The 19,954-nt window shown below is 37.5% G+C and overlaps 1 protein-coding gene across 1 annotated transcript in view; it reads left to right on the forward strand.

Annotated features, from left to right (window-relative positions):
- Positions 1 to 19,674, forward strand: part of LOC139127177 (uncharacterized) — a 272,426-nt gene extending 252,752 nt beyond the window's left edge. The window contains exons 8-15 of the mRNA XM_070693098.1: positions 3,016 to 4,664; positions 6,790 to 7,134; positions 7,385 to 7,852; positions 8,864 to 8,942; positions 11,800 to 11,869; positions 12,249 to 12,540; positions 19,333 to 19,412; positions 19,617 to 19,674. Of these exons, the coding sequence (XP_070549199.1) occupies positions 3,668 to 4,664; positions 6,790 to 7,134; positions 7,385 to 7,852; positions 8,864 to 8,907 (1,854 nt within the window). The 5' untranslated portion in view covers positions 3,016 to 3,667 and the 3' untranslated portion in view covers positions 8,908 to 8,942; positions 11,800 to 11,869; positions 12,249 to 12,540; positions 19,333 to 19,412; positions 19,617 to 19,674. The remainder of the gene's footprint in view (positions 1 to 3,015; positions 4,665 to 6,789; positions 7,135 to 7,384; positions 7,853 to 8,863; positions 8,943 to 11,799; positions 11,870 to 12,248; positions 12,541 to 19,332; positions 19,413 to 19,616) is intronic.
- Positions 19,675 to 19,954: the final 280 nt, after the last annotated feature.

Here is a 19,954-nt window from a genome sequence, read left to right on the forward strand (position 1 = left end):
GTTCCACTAATAGGATCTGACCGACCATCACGCTATTCACGTTCGAACGAGCGACATCCTTATTAGCATATCAATAGAAGTCAAAGTTCGCTGCTGAAGTAAAAATCTTGAGTACTCCTTGGAAAATCGGCCGAATTACGTAAACGAACCACAAATTTTCTTCACAAAAGGAGTTAGGGAATGAGCAATAATCAGAGGTCAGGCAGGTATAGGTCATTTTATTGAATTACGCTCACTTTGGTTTATTTTGCCGTTCAAAGTTCCGATACATGTTGTGTCGTCGTAAAAGACCCACTTTCGATGGCAGGTGGCCCGCAGCTATCCGTGGCGGGGTTGACCTTTGACCCGCATAGCGATCCCTGCTACCCCGCCAACAGATAGCTGCGTTTCCACAGCTAGGCATAGCATAGCATAGTGAACTGTGTAGCCCCGGCATGTGTTGGCTGCACGCAAAAGCAACTCAACTTTCCAAGATCAAACGGTCAGTATCTTGTGAAAACAGCGACATAGCAATGACAATTGTTTAGTCAGTGGTAAAAACTCGTTAATCAAATGAAAATGCATGTGAACAGAATGAAAACACGATTGCATGCAGAGTGGGACACTTCTATTTTGGTATCGGGGTGAGCAGGGTCAGAGAACCCTGATAAATGTACAGAAAAAACGCAGTATTTTCCTAGCGATGCTGTCACGGGAACTTCGATGTCTCATTGTTTTACATCTTTTAATAGTTTCTTTGATCTGAGCAGTTTTACCAACTGTAATGGTATATTTGTTCATTTGTTCATGAGTGGGTAGCCATGTGGCCTCGGTTTTTCAAGTTCAACGCCTGCGTCCGATGTCTTCCCCTCGTCTGATATACATTTCCGTGCGTTGTCGCCCCGTATGTATCTGTTGTGTTTTTTACCGTACATATAGGCATTTGTAATATGTGTACTGTAATGCCCTGGACTGCCTTGGCTTTTAGTTGTATTCTGTTGTTACCGCTATTAGCCCTCACTACCGTATAGCTACATACTTGCATATTAAAATCCCAAGCACTCTTTCATTCTGCACCAATCACTGCGGGACAAAACTATGGCTGAGTGTTTCGTATTCCGCGAAGCATATATTCTACCTGAGAGGCTTTCGGCTGGTTGCTAGTGACGACAGCGAACATTGTATCAATTTATTTTCAATAGAATATCGATCGAAATCTGCTGGCGTACCGGCTCATGTATTCAGGTCACATCATGAATATGTCCACATTACCCATATATATTGACCTATATAGCATAACTTCAACTTATTCGCTTGTTTCTTATACTTAAATTGAATCGCCGACACTTTTTACAGTTTTGGCGATACTTTTATGTTTCAGCACGTTTTGGCGCACTTTAGCCGAGCTTGGCGCCATTGTGAGCCGCGAACGACCTGCGAGTGAGCACGACAACAATGTATCAATTGCCGATAAAAGAATATCGATCGATAACGTTCACTGCACAGTTACAGTGGAGAGTCTGCGCCCGTTCACCTCCGTTCTGTGTTATTTTTTCAAATTTACTGGAATTTTCATCGTTGATATTCGCCCAAATTTGGTATAAATTACAACAACATGACACGCATTTGGTCTGTACAACTTACGAGACGCATACTGATTAAAATGCGTCAATTTAAGACCCTTGTTCTGCATATGTACACGCTGTCAGATCGCCAAATTATTGACGGCAACAGTATATTTCAGTAATCGGAATAAATAAAATGCAAATAAAACAATTTTCGTGAAGAAATTCAAAAATCTAAAACGATAGGAATTTTGTATATTAATCAAAGGATCACCATGCAAATTTTCATCATTATTCGTTCAAAATTGAGGAATTTGAACCGGCGAGAAGTGTACAATCTGTTCGGTGTATTAGACGCCATTGTTTTCTACGGGAAATCGAGCTTATTCGCCGCGCCGTAAAATGAAAAATATATCTGAAAAAACCCGTTGGTTTAACTTTTCATTTCGCTGTAATTTCTTACGATATTTGAAATAACACATCTCATGAAGGTTAACTAAAACTCTATCGTTTTATTTTTTTGAGTTTCCCTCTAATTTTTATGAAATGACGAGTTAACGATCGTTTGGCTGTTGACTGTGTTTTCGCCTGGTTTTTTTATATGAATTATTATTGCATAGGTATTTTCAGAATTCCTTCATGAAATTATTGCCAAAATATCATAATGGAAAGGTCAACATATGAGGAAATTGAATATGCAACTCTTCCATCAATATTAAGCTGTGCAGCGACGAAATTCGGCGAAATTTTAAACATAGCGTCCAAGGCGCATTTGACTCTCTGTACGCGTACTCGACGTATAAGTGGCGAAAAAGTGACACGCTAATATGAAACAAAATGGAGGGCCTTTGGGCCCGCAGTGAATCTTCGTCACATTCTTTTTTCTTCCGCTGCTCTGGTCTCTGGAACTTCGCTTTTGCTTGCAAATGCTTTCTAGTTATCTACCTTAAATCTGCTATAAAACATTCTTATTCGTTATAAGCTGAATTGTCTCACTGAAAAACCCAACACAACCCATTTTTACAACTTTCACAAACATCCATCAGGATTTTTTCCATAAGCGTGATAATGGCTTCAGACAACTATTGTCAGTATTAATGTAAAATAAACAATGCTATTATACTAAGGACACTAATTGGCTAATAACCAATAAAATACAGTGTTAAAGTAATTTTACGTTCATGGTTTGATGAGTTACAGGCATTTGTTGCACAGAAATGTTCAATTAAAATGCTAATATGCATGGGGGATTTTTTTCGCTTTACTGTTTAAGTTATATTAACAATGTACATGTAACAGTAATGAAAACCAGGATACATAAAAATATATTAAAAGTGAAAAAGTACATATTAGCATGTTTGACTCATATTAATCAATTAAAAATATACAATTTTTATTTGTGCCACAATATGACACAAGATCGGCTACTTCCTATATAATTTTATACACTGATTACATTTTATTCCTTTAGATACAATGGCAAATACACTCTCTGAAGCATTGCTTGTATCATCATCATGGGATACAGACCTAACATCACAACCAACAAGAACACTGATAAAAGGCTTCTGTGAAAACAAACTGAAGACCCATGGAGTTTCTAAACTCTACTGTACTGTCCTTGATGTTGAAGTCAGTGAAGACCAGAAGAAAGATGCAGAGAGTGTTGGAGTTACTCTGATCCCAGCTACAAGAAGTAAATGGGCTGACCCTGATGAAGACCCACCAGGAGTACACTGGCTGTTCAACCATAACACATACTACCAACAACTGAAGGACTTACAGAATATTAAAACATAGTCAGCTTTTCTCCCAAGACAAAGAATGCAGCAGCTGCAATTCATGAAAGTCTTTTCCCTTTGGCTCAGCTCCATCAACTCTCTGTTCCAACTCCTCATGGTGTAGTGTTTGCTTTTGATGCCTGGAGCAGAGATGCCTGTGGTCTGACTGGATATCACAGAGCTATAATCCAGGATTTCATAGCTAGGAAGGCAGAATCAGGAGAATATCTCAAAGCATATTCCACTGTGGTTGATGTTGAACTCAGTGCAGATCAGATAGAAGATGCTGAGAAGTGTGGTGTTACCTTGATAAAAGCAGAAAGAAAGAAAGGTGTTAATGAAATGCCAAAAGTAGAATGGCTAATAAATCATGAAAGTTACTTCCCTGATCTAGGAAAGTTAGAAAACATCAAGTACGTGGTTGGTTATCTTCCAAAGACTGGATGGGCTGCTGTAGACATACGGAAGAAGCTGTTCCCGTCTGCAAAGCTGGTTTTGATCAACCATGTCTGTCAGGAACAAAACTGTCTCCTGGTGAAGGATGAATTTTCAGAGTTTGAACAGGAAATGCTGCAGATGGCAAGTCACGCTGACATGGTGTTTTCCATTGGTCCTCATTTGTATGGCCACTTCAAGAGTGCATACAGAGCTGTGGTTCAAGGTAGAAAGCTGTATGACATCCCTCACAAAGAAATTCTTCCAAAACCCAGACAGCAGTGTTTTGATAATGAAAGACCAGAAACTGAAATAGAGATTGATGCACCTAACATATTAACATATGGTCAGCTGAACACAGAGGAAGCCTTGAAAAGATGTGACTCAATAGCAGCTTCCATTGGATCTGCAGCAAACACACATAGAGATCTGGGAAATAAACCTATAAAATGGAAGATATATGGAGTGTCTGAACAGGCATACAAGGCGACAAAGAACTTCCTGGTTGAAAAACTTCAAAGTGGCCATGTTATGCCAAAGCCCTACAAACAATATTCCGCAGATTCATTATTACAATCTCTCCAACAGTCTGACCTTTGTCTTCCTCCATCATGCTACACTGACTACAGTTTTGAAGGCTTGGAAGCAATGGCAGCTGGTCTACCAACAACAGTCCAGGATGATTCACACATTGCTGCTATGATTGAAAGACACTTTGAAGAACACAAGGATTATTGTGTTGTCAGGAATGAAACTGACAAGCTGACTTCTAAGATAAATGAAAACCTGACAAAAAACAGTGTAGCTGTCCAGAATGCCAAGTGGCTCAAAGAAGACTTAGCTAAGAGTGAGGCTGTGACAGAAAGCTTAGCCAAGTTTGCTTCATCTTTGACTGATGAAGATGGTAGGTTTTCCTTGTTTTGACATCTGTACACAGTGCATCAAAATCCATACATTCTCACTCATTTAAAGGAAAAATTGTTTATACAGCTAGGAATGTGATATCATTTGAAAATTATTACCTAATAATCTTGTAATGAATGGATGCACTTTAATATTAGGCAAAAGAAGAGGAGGCATAAATACCTAACCAATCACAGTAAACCAATAATGTTGTACATCAGTAGAGTAGTATACGACATATAGTTACATATAGTGCACAACAATCAAGTAGGCCATATATACCGGTGTGTATATATATATATATATATATATATATATATATATATATATATATATATATATATATATATATATATATATATATATATATATATAATATATATATATATGTATAGGATAAAGCCCGAGTACGAGGGCTCTTCTGGTATATAAAGCCCAACCCAACGATAAAATGTCGAAGGCCGCAGGCCGAGACATTTTATCGTTGGGTTGGACTTTATATACCAAAGAGCCCGAGTACGAGGGTTTTATCCGACTTAAAAACTATCGCCCGTAACTGATAGATTTTTGTTTTCAATGTGTTTACGTCAACCGTCCCCTTTGTCAATGTAACATGTTTAGGATATGAATTAAAACTTTTATTTGTGAAATAGCCTTCCAATGTAATGGAACATCCTATAATGCCCTAGGAACATTATATAAATGCCCTAGGGCACAGAAGATTTTGTGTTGCAGCTGGTTTCCGCTGTGTTACCAAATTTGAATATTAAAACATACCAGATGTCTACAGAATATGACATGTTCACTTTTGATTGGACAGTACTTTACTACTGCGCTGTCATTCGTTTCTGGAATTTGGTGACCAAGGCTTTATGAGTAAATAAAACACCCTGAATTGAGCACTCTGATTGGTCAATCAACAGTAGATAGTTTTTAAATATATATATATATATATATATATATATATATATATATATATATATATATATATATATATATATATATATATATATATATATATATATATATATATATATATATAACTGATGTACGTCAACAGCATTAGTTAAACAGATGCTAAAACCTCTCCCTAAGATACCAGGTGATCTGAAAACTATAATCTAAAGAGGTACACCGATTTTTGATCATTTTAAATATTAGATTCGCAGGATGATTGTGTGGCATGATATCATTAATAAAGATTTCCTTGAAGCAGGCAGTATTTTGAAGATAATGTATTAACATAATAAACAGAAAGTACAGTATGTGAATAGGAATATCATGTATGATCACCTTTTCCAAACATGGAAATGCATTCTCCTCTTTAGACAAAACCAGCTTCAAGCATGTCATAATCCATTACATCATAAATTTGAATTGTACATTGTTGTTCCTCAAGAACCAATGAAATCAATTCCTCAGTTGTCTGGAAATTTTTCTGAGACTATTGGCCTACATGAATTCACCCAAAATTTTTGACTGTATATTTTATTATTTTACAAGTAGTACACATATCAACTGTATCGATTTATTTTATTCTTCTCAATTTTGTGGTAAAATCGATTAAACATAAAATCACTTGTAAGTGTCAATGATCAGGAACAGGGAGTCAAAATACATTTTGTGTGCAAAATAGTTGAATAGTGTACAGATGGAGATAATGATATATATAAATATACAACATGAGACAATATAGGATGATTGATTACACATTAGATTATCTGAAACTCTTACACCGTTGTTTTCATAGCTCTGTAATGAAAACTAAACTTCCACATTGACTCCTTGGAATACCTTGAATACATGTGACGAGATGAATTACTATAAATATGTTGTTTGAGTGGTTTAGAATTTTTAAGATCTGTGGGGACAATCAATAAATTATAGATAGATGGAACCCAATCCATAAGTCCTATAGACTTCGGCCGTGGGTACTAATTAATGTTCCTTATGTAATTGAGCAGACAGAATGAATCAACACATGGCAAATATAAATTATAACTGATAAAATTTTCAGACCCAGTTAGGGTCACAAGATTTAAATTTTTCAGAATATTTTTCACGGGAGAATTGGTAGACTACTGAAATGTTATTTTTTTACAAGGAAAATTTCTGCCTTTACACAGGTAAAACTGATATGAAGGAGAAGAGACAAGAAAAGGAGATGGCTCAGGTGAATGAACCCACAAGGACAACAACAAACGGTTTCAACACAACAGAAACTAAAGAATTGCTGCATCATAAATCAGTGAACAATGACAATGACAAAGACAGAAAAGAGGCCACAGAAGTGCAACCTGGGATGCCAGTCACAGAAGATGTTGGGACTATGGGCACCACAGCAGTCAAAGGCAAAGAGACTTCCGAAAACGCAGCAGTGAAAACTGAGATACAGAGAAGAGAGCAAGTTGGCAGTATTAATACACAAACACCATCATCATCACAGTCAATAGAGACTAGATTGACCAATGGTATGCACTTCTCATGATCCTTCCAATTTTATGCAATCTTATTTAAGATGTATGTCAAAACTGTATCCATGCCTATAACCAACAAAACCGACACAAAATTGTAATTGTACCCCTTTACAATTATTTAATATTTTCTGCGATATCAGATTAGTATAAATCTTGTCAGCAGCAGATTTTTTACCCTCAGATACAAATATGTTTACATAAGTCCATGATATAAGTCAAACTCTAAACATTTCATTTCTTTTAGATTCCACTGGTCTTGTGGTCAGTGTTGAATTAAATGGAGAACCCTTTCAACAAAAGATGAAAGATCTTGATGAGCAGGAGCCAACAAGTAGAGTCAGGGATGAAAAAGAGAAAGTCAACACTGCATGGGAGGAGTGCAAAGGAGACTTTGACAAAAATGCGAATAAAGTGATCGTTGATGAAGAAAGCCAACACATAGTATGCTGCCATTGTAATGAGCACTTTGGTCAGGTCCAAGTAGAAACCACCAAAATAAGTTCATTAGCAATCCACCTAGACCTACCCACTGTGTATAACCTGTACAGATTAGAACACACATGTCTATCTGGTAGTTTTCCTGACTCATTTGAACCACTATTGATAACTGATAAGATGAGAGAGGAGGCTGACAAAGTTGGATTACAACTCAAGTTGAAAGCAACATATGAGCAAGCCAGATTTAATGAACTGGAACTGTTCTTCATAAATAGTAAGTTCATGGAGTCTCTTATTTTCAGGATAGCGTAATATTTATCATATAATTATGGGCAAAGTTCACTCTCATTTGCTTATCTGCTCTGTTGAACTCATCACAGCCTGAAATTCTATTTTCAGTTCTAGGGGCAGTTTAATGATTCAACTTTTCATACAGTGTTTGTGTTATTGTGTTGGAGTGTCACAGTCGCTTCGGAATCTTTGTTGCATAATTTTTACTTTGGCTTTTTTTTTACCCTGAAAAATTTGTTCACATTTAAAATTATTTTAACTCTGAAAATTTCCTCATGACTTTGACATATTTGTCTGTTGCCAAGTTAAATTATGTCTATTCATTGATTTGATAAAGTTTGCGTATGATGTGTGTTAGCGCGATTGTGAGTACTTCCTGAAATCTACAGCACATTGAGGGGTTGCAGTCAGAAACATTGTAATATCTCAGCTCGGTTATAGAACTACTACTCTTGAGAATGGGACTTTGGCTGAACGGTTTCGATCTGGCATCTCTGCCAGGTGACTTGGTGCCGTACATTGTGAGTTTGAACCACGACTTTAAACATACCTATTTTATCAAATTAATTCTCATCAATTTTTTGCCTTTGCTGGTGTTTTATTAATTTTAAAGTGTTACAGATGCACTGTTAGTCTGAGATGGACATGTATGTCCAACAAATAAATTTTATTTTACTTACTAAATTTCATCTTACACCTTTAGTTTCTGATATCTCAAATCATAGCATAATAATAGAGTGTAGATATCAGTGCAGAGTGTAATAATTTCTCGTAGGATTGAAATGAATAGTTTGTATTTGTGAGGCATGTATTCCAACACTTTTAACACAATTCACTGTATTTTTAATGCTTCACATTCTAGGTAAAATCCATGCCAAGCATGTATCATAAATTGATCATAACAATGAAACTCTACTCTCCTAGTTGAATTTACATGGTGGTAATACATTCAAACTGTTGGATGTCTGAACTGTCTGTTAATTTTGTCATTCAGGAGATGGTGGTGGACTTAAACCGGTCAAAGTCATGATGATGTAATTGAAGGAAAGGATGCTGAAGAGATTCAAATTGATGTAAGTTTATCGCATTCGATGATGACTTGAAATAAAAGATTATAGTGAAACATTTAAATATTAACAAGTCATTTACAATGACATAGTCCGCATTGTAATAGGAGTATTAGTCATGATGGGGCAGGGAAATGTGGTCATTTAAGAAGTATCACTGGAGTGTATATGTTCAGATCTATGAGCACATAGGTCTATGTCATTGTTCCCAATTTGAAACAAGAAGCATGTCTAAGTTATGGTTCTAAATCGGGAAAAAAGATCAGACCTCTAGCTGTATTGGCCAGCCAAGAAATACATATGCGCATAATAATTAGGTACAAGATGTTACATCTTTAGGTCTAATATCCTATCAAACTTGAAGCGTAAAGAACTGGTGGTTACTGAGTTATGCATATATATGTATATTCAAGGTCAAAGGTCATCAAGGTCACGTGACATTTTGAAAAAAAATGTATTGCTAAATAATCCCTATATGCCAAAATTCAGACCTCTAGCTCCATTTGCTTGCCCAGAATTATATATGTGCATAATTAATGAGGTAAAGCGTGTGTTGTCATAAGGACTCCCGTCCTACTAAATATAAAGGACATAGCACTTGTGGTTACTTATTTATTGACATAAACGTGTATTTTAGGTAAAAGGTTATCAAGGTCACATGACATTTTGCCAAAAATTTTCTATCCTATAGTTATCCCTATATACCAAAAATCAGACATCTTGCTCTATTGGCTTGCACAAAGTTAGATATGCACATAATTAATGAGTACAATATGTGGCGTCATAAGGTGTCCCATCATACCAAATATGAAGGATGTAGCACTTGTGGTTACTGAGTTATAGACAAATATGTACATTTGAGGTCCAAGGTTATTGAAGTCACGTGACATTTTGTCAAATAATTGTATTGCTAAGTTATCCCTATACACAACAAATCAGACCTCTAGCTCTATTGGCTCACCTCAAAATAAGATATGTGCATAATTACTGAGGTACAATATGTGGTGTCATAAGGTTTCCCATCTTACCATATATGAAGGGTGTACCACTTGTCGTTTCTGAGTTATGGACAAATATGTGTATTTGAGATCAAAGGTCATCGAGGTCACAACACATTTTGTCATAAAATTTCAATCCTACAGTTATCCCTATATCCCAAAAATGAGACATCCAGCTCTATTGGCTTGCTCAGAATTAGATATGCACATAATTAATGAGGTACAGTATGTGCCGTCATAAGGTCTCCCATCATACCAAATATGAAGGGTGTAGCTCTTGCGGTTACTGAGTTAATGACAAATATGTATATTTGAGGTCAAAGGTCACCAAGGTCACGTGACATTTTGTCAAAAAATTAGTATTGTGACATTTTGTCAAAAAAATAGTATTGCTTAGTTATCCCTATGTACCAAAAATCAGACCTCTAGCTCTATTGGCTCGCTCAAAATTAGATATGCACATAATTAATGAGGTACAATATGTGGCATCATAAGGTGTCCCATCATACCATATATGAGAGGTTTAGCACTTGTGGTTACTGAGTTATAGACAAATATGTATATTTGAGGTCAAAGGTCCCAAGGTCATTTGACATTTTGTCAAAGTGTCTGAGATATCTGTGTGAACGAATGGACTCAGGGATGGACTCACAGACCGACATGACCCAATCTAGATGGACCTCACGAACGGATACGACCCAATCTATAAACCCCCTGGACTTTATCTGTGGGGACTAAAAACTCTGTCACTGCATCCTTTTTGCAATATTAATACGATGAGAAACTAAATTTTTATTTTTCTTGGCCTTATACATGGGAGTCTTATGATGGAGAAAAGCCTTATACATGGGAGTCTATGGAGGTGTAAACTAAAAAGTCCTCTAACACGGCCAAATTTGATCAGTGTGAAGCAAATCGACGTGCATCTGTATGAGGTAGGGTACTAATCTTGTGCAAAGTTTGAAAGAAATTGACCAGGGCATGTCTGAGATATCTGCGTGAACGGATGGACGGACACACGCACGGACGCATGCACGCACGGATGCACGGACATGACCAAACCTATAAGTCCCCCCCCCCGACGGTGTCTGTGGGGACTGAAAAAAGATACCTTTATTGCAGTCATTGCAGGTGTAACTAAGTTTACAATATTGTACATTTACATGTTTTTATATAAAAATAGTGTTATGTGACAAAAAACAAACAAAAGGGTGAACTCAGCAGTTTCCGTATAAAACGAAATTTATTACAAAAATAAAACCAATTGCTAAGTCAGGGATAGAATACAAACTGTAAAAGTGTACAGACTACTTATCTCAGCTGGGACGGCAAAGCTCCAGTCTCAGAGTTGTAACAGTCAGTCGGATGAATGAACAGTCCTTTGGCTTGCAGGCTTGAAGTTGCACAAAGTCCATAGTATAAATCCAGCATTGGCAGTGAAGGTCTTGAAAAGTCTTGAAATAATACTGCTGGAGTTTCCAAAGTCTTGAAGTAACACGCAAGAGACACGATCCCAAATGTCTGCCTGCAAGCTGTGCACGTCCCTATTTATACCCATGTGCTTACATAAGAGCATATAAGAACAATCAAGAACTTTTATTGACATGCTAATTACTGTTCTAAAATTATCTCTCTTACACAGCTAACTAAATTTCCAGAACATTCCAAACATGACTAATTGAATTCAAGGTTGTGAGGTCATTAAGGGCAGTGACCTTGAGATGTTGTAGACTAATTAAACTCAGGTCACGAGTGTGGGGGAAAATGACCTACATAACAATAGAAAGGCATATAATTATGATGTCTTGAAACAATGAAACAGCAAATACATTAAATCCTGTTGTACTTTTACATTAACATTACAGGATGAAGACACTGATCAGAAATCTAATGCAATGATTACAGGAAGAGTTGATAGTATTTCTCAAGGACAGTGTAAGTAACTGACATTTAGGTTTGTGCATTTCTCAAAGAGCACACATCTGATATTCAAATGTAAATTAACATAAAATTTACATTCTTAACACTATTAATAATTGTCTACTAAGGAGTGTATTGTTAATGACACATGAATCCTTAGATATCCTACAATAACACTGGAGTGATCTCTTTCCGCTCTGCCACTCACCCTGGACATCCAAAGTACTGTTATAAATAAAACTGAATGTATCCCATAACATTGATCACAGAAAACACTGATATAGTAAATCTTAGTCACTGAACTACCATTTCTATACATTCAAATAAATACTGATGCCATGAAATGTTTAACATTTATTTTTGGTATAAATCTGTACTGTTTTAATGCTATCAGCTCCGGAAGGTATCCAATCTAAATTTGAGACGGAAAGGGCAACTCTAGAATCTCAACTGAAGGAGGCAAAGGAAGAGAAGGCTACTTTGGAAGAGAGATGTAAGGAACTGACACAAAAGTTAGAGAGCACTGAGCAGTCATTTGTCAGTCAACGCATTAGGAACAGTAGGGAGAGAGAGAAATTGCAGTCTGAACTTGAACTGAAGAGAAGCTGATCAAGAGACTCCAGGATAAAGTAACAGAGTTTGACCATAACAAGGAACAGTCTGAGTGTGCAAACCAGCAGAGAAAGGTACAGTGTCTTTGACTGTGTGTGTTAGATTATTTTAAAATTACAATCACTCAACCATCATTGTAAGAACAATTGTTTTTCTCTCATTTTGCATTATTTTGTCAAACACTATCGAAACTATTTCTTTAAAATCCAAACTTGCACATTATTGATGTATGCCAAACATTAGATCCAGGGTTCTCCCCAGAGTTGCAAGAGACTGGACGGCTCATTGATATTCATGAGCATTAATATTCTTGAAAAAACTGTAAAATTTTATATGCTTGTATTTTTACATTCTTAGGGCTTGATATACAAAGAATAACAGCCAATTCACTGTACCTTCAAGGTATTTTTTCAGTTTTAACTGAACAATACAGAAAGAAAAAAAATCTTTAGTAGTTGTTGTAGCATATTGCAGTAGTAGAGATATGCGCCCTCAATGTTAGCAAAACTGCATGCCTATGTTCGTGTGTTGTGTTGTAATTTGCTCTTGAAGACTTCCGCCCAGCATGGCGCGAAGCACGGTTATTGAGTTCATTAAAGTGTTTAGTTGTTTGACCCGTACCAACTGATTGTTTGGTCTGTATACGGACGAAAACGTAACATGCTTGCAGCGGTAAACTCCTGAGAACAAAATTATGCCAAATAGACAACGTGAAGACACAGAAATCCGAAGAAAAACACCGCAGGCGACAGTGAGTGAAAATGACGTCACTGCAAGCCCCACTTCCACCGCCAGTAATGCAATGGGAGGCGCCCGACATGGTAAAAGCCTTCAGCAGATTCCGGCAAAAATGTGAGTTAACTTTTAAAACTGCACTGAAAGATGCATCGGACGAAGAACGAGCTAGTTATCTGTTACTATGGGTAGGGGAATCTGGTCTAGATATCTACAATAGCTGGTCTTTCGACAATGAAGACGATAGAAAGAAACCAACAGTGTTACTGGACAGATTTTCCCAACACCTAGAGCCGAGATCAAATCATCGCATACACAGATATCAGTTTCAAGATATGAAACAGCAAACAGATGAACCTGTCGATAATTTCATGGCCAAACTGAAGAATGAGGCGGCCAAATGCAAATTTGGTACTGATAACGAGCGGGAAGCAAGACTCGTTGACCAATTATTTTTTTAATATGGGGTCATGTCACCCAGAAATTCAGAAGCAACTAATAGGGTGTGATGAGAAGTTGACCCTGAAACAAGCCCTAGATATAGCAAGAAATTAAATCAGTCAGCGCGATTACTAGAAGACAGAAAAGAGCGTTAACAGAACAATGCAAGCGTTGTGGAAAAAATGATGACACTACATCAAGAAATAACTGTCCAGCGTATGGTAGCAAGTGGCGAGCTTGTGGTAAGCTGAATCACTGGCAAACAGTATCCGATCAAAACAAACCAAAGTTCAACCACAGATGATAAAACAGAGTGAACTAGGTTCATAATGTGGACTATACACAAGACAGCATGCCAGAGAGAGATGGTGATGTCTTCGAAATAGGAACTATATTAGTAAATACACTTACACATGACAACAGAAAAGTCACTGAAGTGTATACAAAGCTACTGATACCGAGAAAGGAACAGAAGAAAATAGAAATGAGATGTAAAGTTGACACAGGAGCTCAAGGTAACATATTACCTCTCCGTCTTTTCCGCCTGATATACCCAGAGAAATTTGACAGCAAAGGTTACCCATGTGAGAGTCAGCTGCAGAAGAGTGGGACAGATCTTACAGCATATGGTGGCTATTGTATCAAACAGCTTGGTATAACAGCAATTCCTTGCCTACAAAAAGGGAGGAAAATCAAATGTGTTTTCCATGTAACAGATGCACCTGGTCCAGCCGTTCTAGGTTTGAATGCATGCAAAGTTCTAAATTTGATATTACTGAACTGTTCAGTGGAAGTACGCTCGACACAAAAGGATGGTGCACATAACAAAACACAGAAGACTGATACTGCCAAGCTGGAGAGAAAAACTGATCCCAAAGCCCAGAACAATCATCGTGCTGAATACACAAAAAGTACTGAGTACATTATTAATAGTGATACACCCTTAGAAGGCCGTCCCAGAATACAGAGCAAAGAGCACCTCATGAAGATGTATCCAGATTGTTTTGATGACGTAGTAGAGTGTTTTGAAAACTAAACCTACCACATAATCCTTGACCAAGAAGTGAAACCAGTGATATATCCAGCTCGCAGAGTACCACTTGAGATTAGAGATAAGCTGAAAGCAGAATTACAAGAGATGGAAGAAAAAGAAATCATCATCAAAGTCAACAAACCTACTGATTGGGTAAATTCCAGTTGTACGAGAAAAAGAAAATGGTTGCATACATGGTATATCAGGCGGAAAAGACGGAGAGGTAATATGTTACCTTGAGCTCCTGTGTCAACTTTACATCTTATTTCTATTTTCTTCAGTCCGCATATGTTTAGACCCAAAAGACTTAAATGCAGCGATTAAAAGAGATCACTAACCAACACCGACATTGGAGGAAATTGCCGCACGACTAGCCGGATCATTGTTCAGCAAACTAGACGCCCGAAGCGGCTACTGGAGTGTCAGATTGGATGAAGAGTCATCGTACCTGACGACATTCAACACCCCATTTTGGAGATATGGTTTCAGACGAATGCAATTTGGTCTCCGTATGAGCCAAGATGTATTCCAGTTTAAAACAGATGAAACGCACAAGAAATGTACAGGTGCTGTAGGCATCGCAGATGATGTTGAAGTATTTGGTTATGGAGAAAGAAACCATGACATACATCTCCATGAAACCATGGAACAAACCAGGAAAGCTGGCATCAAGTTGAACAAAAAAATGCTACATTAAAACCACAGAATGCAGTTTCTTTGGCATGCTGTATACAGTGGAGGGGGTCACGCCCAACCCTGACAAAGCAAGGCCATAGAAGTGATGCAACCGCCCACAAATAAGAAGGAGCTTCATACATTCTTAGGTCTGGTGAACTATATGGGGCCATTTATACCCAAACTGACAGAACATACAGCATCTTTGAGAGAACTAATCAGAGAAGATACTGAGTTTGAGTGGACCCAGTCACACGGCAAAGCATTTGAGTCTGTAAAGAGACTAGTCAGCAGTGAATCTACCTTGGCATCCTATGGCCGAAAAAAGCCAATCACACTACAGGTAGTCGCATCCAGCAAAGGAATTTGTGCTGTGTTAGTACAGGAAAACAAGCCAGTAGCATTCGCATCAAAGGCACTAACACCTGCTGAAACAAGATACACAGACATAGAGCTGGAGATGTGAGCCATGGTATATGGATGTGAGAAATTTCACACATACTTGTATGGTAGAAGCTTCAGAGTTGAAAGCGACCACCGTTCTTTGGAGCAAATTCATCGAATTTGACCAAAGCACCACCTCGACTTCAGAGGATGCTGCTGAAAGTTCAGCCATACGATTTTGACATCCGGTACAAGCCAGGTAGGCAGATTATACTGGCTGATGCATTGTCAAGATTGTCACCTCATGACACCAATGAAATCAATGATATGGGAATCCAGATACACCACTTGGTGAATGTAACACCTATAAAGCAGTCAGAAATAAAAGTTGCTACAGCAAAAGACTATGTGCTGCAACTGTTAAGTGAGCAAATTGTGAAAGGATGGCCTAACAGCATAAAGGATGTCCACCCTGACATCAAGCCATACTGGTCAATCTGTGATATGTCTCCATACAAGATGGAATAATACTGATAGGCAGTAGACTGCTAATTCCAGAAATCATGAGAGAAGAAATACTCCAGCAGATTCATACTGGCCACCTCAGTATAGAAAAATGCAAACTCAGAGCAAAATCCAGCGTATTCTGGCCAGGCATACAGTATGTGCATAGATACTTGAACTCTCCAATGGGACTGGTTGTACCATAGTGGGATACTGTCGGAATCTCATCCTGCAACCAGCACGGATATCTTGAAGTACTCTGAGTAAAAAGTATGTGCAGGTTTGATGGCCATTAGAGGGTAAAATCGTAACAAAATAGCAACTAGGCAGCTATATTGGATTGTTTTGTTAAACAAATCGACATGCATATTTGTGGCACAGGTCAATGTCCTTGTAGCAACTTTGAATGACATTGGTTGAAAAATTTTTGAGTTACAATTCTGGACATGAAAAAACGCAACAAAATGGTTGCCATGCATGTAGCCATATTGCATTGCATTTGGAAACTTATTGACATTCATAACAAAATGGCCGTTTGGCAGGCACATCAGATTGTTTTGTGAAATAAACCGACATGCATATGCATGCCATATATAGGTCAATGTCCTTGTACCAACTTTAAATGGTTGAAAAAGAAAAGATGCAATAAAATGGCGGTCATGGAGCCATACTTCATTGCATTTGGAAACCATTGACTTGCATATGTATGATAGGTCCATGTCTTAAATTTGTACCAACTTTGAAAAAATTGGTATGACATGTCTGAGTTTTGGCTCCAGACATGAAAAATTGTAACAAAATGGCCGCCTTGCAACCGTATTTGATTGTATCGTAAAACAAATCGACGGGCATATGTTGATGTAGATCAATTTTAAAGAATCGGTTCACACATGTAAGGGAAATGTTTGGTGATGGACACATCGGACGCATGGACATGACCAAAACTACAAAGTCCCTCAGATAATGAACAGGGGACTAATGTCAGTCTGAAATGTACAATGTATTTTCAGTGAACAAATATTATTATACACACTTGATTCCATCATACAGTATAAATTTTGATATTTAAGCAATAAATCACACCCAGTGATGGTATACCACGAGATTTTGACCTTGACATATATGCACTTGTTGTTGCCCTTGCATATATTTTGTGAACGGGTCAAAATCTCATGGTGTACCATCACTGGGTGTGATATTTTATTGCAGCTATTAAATCATAACAGTATATTGAAATTACAAAGCTCGCATGTGTGCCAAGCGTGTTATATGATGAACATACCACCGTTCTGTCTATGTGACGACCAATCAGATCACTGAATTTGTGCAATCAACACACTGGTATGATATAAATCTAATGATTGAATGCAGTTATTAGCACATTTAAGTTAAATAATTCCAACAGTAAGAATTCTGTATTAAGTGTGTTTACGTTTCAGTGGCGATAATGTAAATTTACATGCAGCACAGCGCCCAAAGGCGCCCCATTTTGTACGGTAATAGCGTCCCGAATTTTCGCCACACATACGTTGAGTGCGCGTTCAGAGAGTCAATTTCACCTCCCGCGTCATGTGAAAATTTCGCCGTATTTCCTTGCTGCACATCTAAATATTAATGAAAGAGCAACAGGTCCTATTTCCCGTATATACTGCCCTTTCAATTATATTTTGCGAAGCATTTCACAAGGGAATTCCAAAAATACATAAGCGATAACAGACATATGCAAAATCAAGTAAAAACACAGTAAACAGCAAAACGATCTTCAACTCGTCATTTCATAAAAATAAGAGGGAAACTCAAAAAAATAAAACCATAGAGTTTTAGTTACCCTTCATGATATGTGTCATGCCAAATATTTTAAAAAATAACAGCGAAATGAAAAAGTTAAACCAACGGTGTTTTTCAGATGTATTTTTCATTTTACGATGTGTCTAATCTGCTCGATTTCCCATAGAAAACAATGGCGTTTAATGTACTGAACAGACCGTACAACTCTCGCTCGTTCAAATTTCTCAACTCTGAACCGATTATAGTGAAAACTGGCACGGTGTTTCCTTGATATATATACAAAATTGCTGTCGTTTTAGTTTTTTGAATTTCTCGGCGAAACTTGTTTTAGTTGCATTTTATTTTTCCGATCGCTGAATTTTTGCTCTTGCCCTCAATAAAATGGCGATCTTACGGCGTTTGCACATGCAGAATCAGGGTCTAATATTGACCCATTTTAATCGGTTAGCGTCTCTTAAATTGTACAGACCAAATACCAGTCAGGTTGTTGTAATTTATACCAAATTTTGGCGAATATCAATATGAAAATTCCAGTAAACTGCAAAAATAACACAGAACAGAGGCGAACGGGCGTAGAGTCTCCACTGTAATCGTGCAGTGAACGTTATCGATCGATATCCTTTTGTCTGAAATTGATACATTGTTGTCTCGCTCACTCGCATGTTGTCGCCCGTTCACAATGGCGCCAACTACGCCGAGGTGCGCCAAAATGTGCTGAAACGTACATAAAAGTATCACCAAAACTGAAAAAAGTGTCGTCGGATTTACTGTCAGTACAGGAAATCAATGGATACCTTGATGTCAAAGTGTATAAGTCAATCATGGGTTATTGTGGAAATGTTTATGACGTGACCTCAACACACGAGCGCCCGGCACAAGAGGCGCCCAAACAGATTTTCGATCGATAATCTATTGAAAATATATTGATACAATGTTCGCCGTTGTCAATAGCGACCGGTGGAGAGCGCTGTTCGATAGAAATTATGCTTCGCGGAATACCGTACACTGAGGCATACTTTTGGGCCGTAGTGCAGAGTAATATATAGGCTCTATGCCTATGTAACTATCAGCTGCAGTTATACATTTATGCAAACACTTCTGATTAATGCACTTTATTTCTTGTACCTTCACCTTGTATGTCATATTCCATGCGACTAATAACTGACAATTCTACATGTATGTATGTTTCATTTATAGTTTAAATTGACTATAGATATGAAATTGTACCGTACCTCCCTAGTTAAATTTACATAATGGTAATATATTAAAACAGTCGGAACAGCTTGTCATATTTTCGCCCATTCAGGAGATGGCAGTGGACTTAAACCAGTCAAAGTCTCTGATGATGTCATTGAAGGAAAGGATGCTGAAGAGATACACCTTTATGTAAGTTTCTTGGCATTCAATATGACCTTGGCAATGATAGAAAAACTGGACACAATTCAACAAAGTTTACCTGCATTGCAGCTGCAGAGAATTTTGCAATATTATACATTTACATGTTTTATAGAAAGGCATATATGATGTCATAAAACCATTGCGACAACAAACACATTAAATCTTGTTACACTGACACATTAACAATTTCAGGATGAAGACACTGATCAGAAATCTGACACAATGATCACAGGAACAGCTGATAGAACCGGTAAGTAACTGACATAAGGTTTGTGTATTTCAGTCAGAGAACACATATCTTCAAATGTAAATTTACATAAAATTTACATTCTGATTAGTATTAATAATTGTCTACTTAGGATTGTATTGCTGATGATGTATGAATCCTTAGATATCCCACAATGCCCTTGTGATATTTTGCCACACTACCACTCAGCCTGGACATCCACAGTCACTGTTTTTGGATAGCAATGAATGCATCCAATGACATTAAAACACTGATATGGTAAATATTGGTCACTGATTTCCAT

The sequence above is a fragment of the Ptychodera flava genome, unplaced genomic scaffold, assembly GCF_041260155.1.
Source record: "Ptychodera flava strain L36383 unplaced genomic scaffold, AS_Pfla_20210202 Scaffold_29__1_contigs__length_4469600_pilon, whole genome shotgun sequence".
NCBI lineage: Eukaryota > Metazoa > Hemichordata > Enteropneusta > Ptychoderidae > Ptychodera > Ptychodera flava.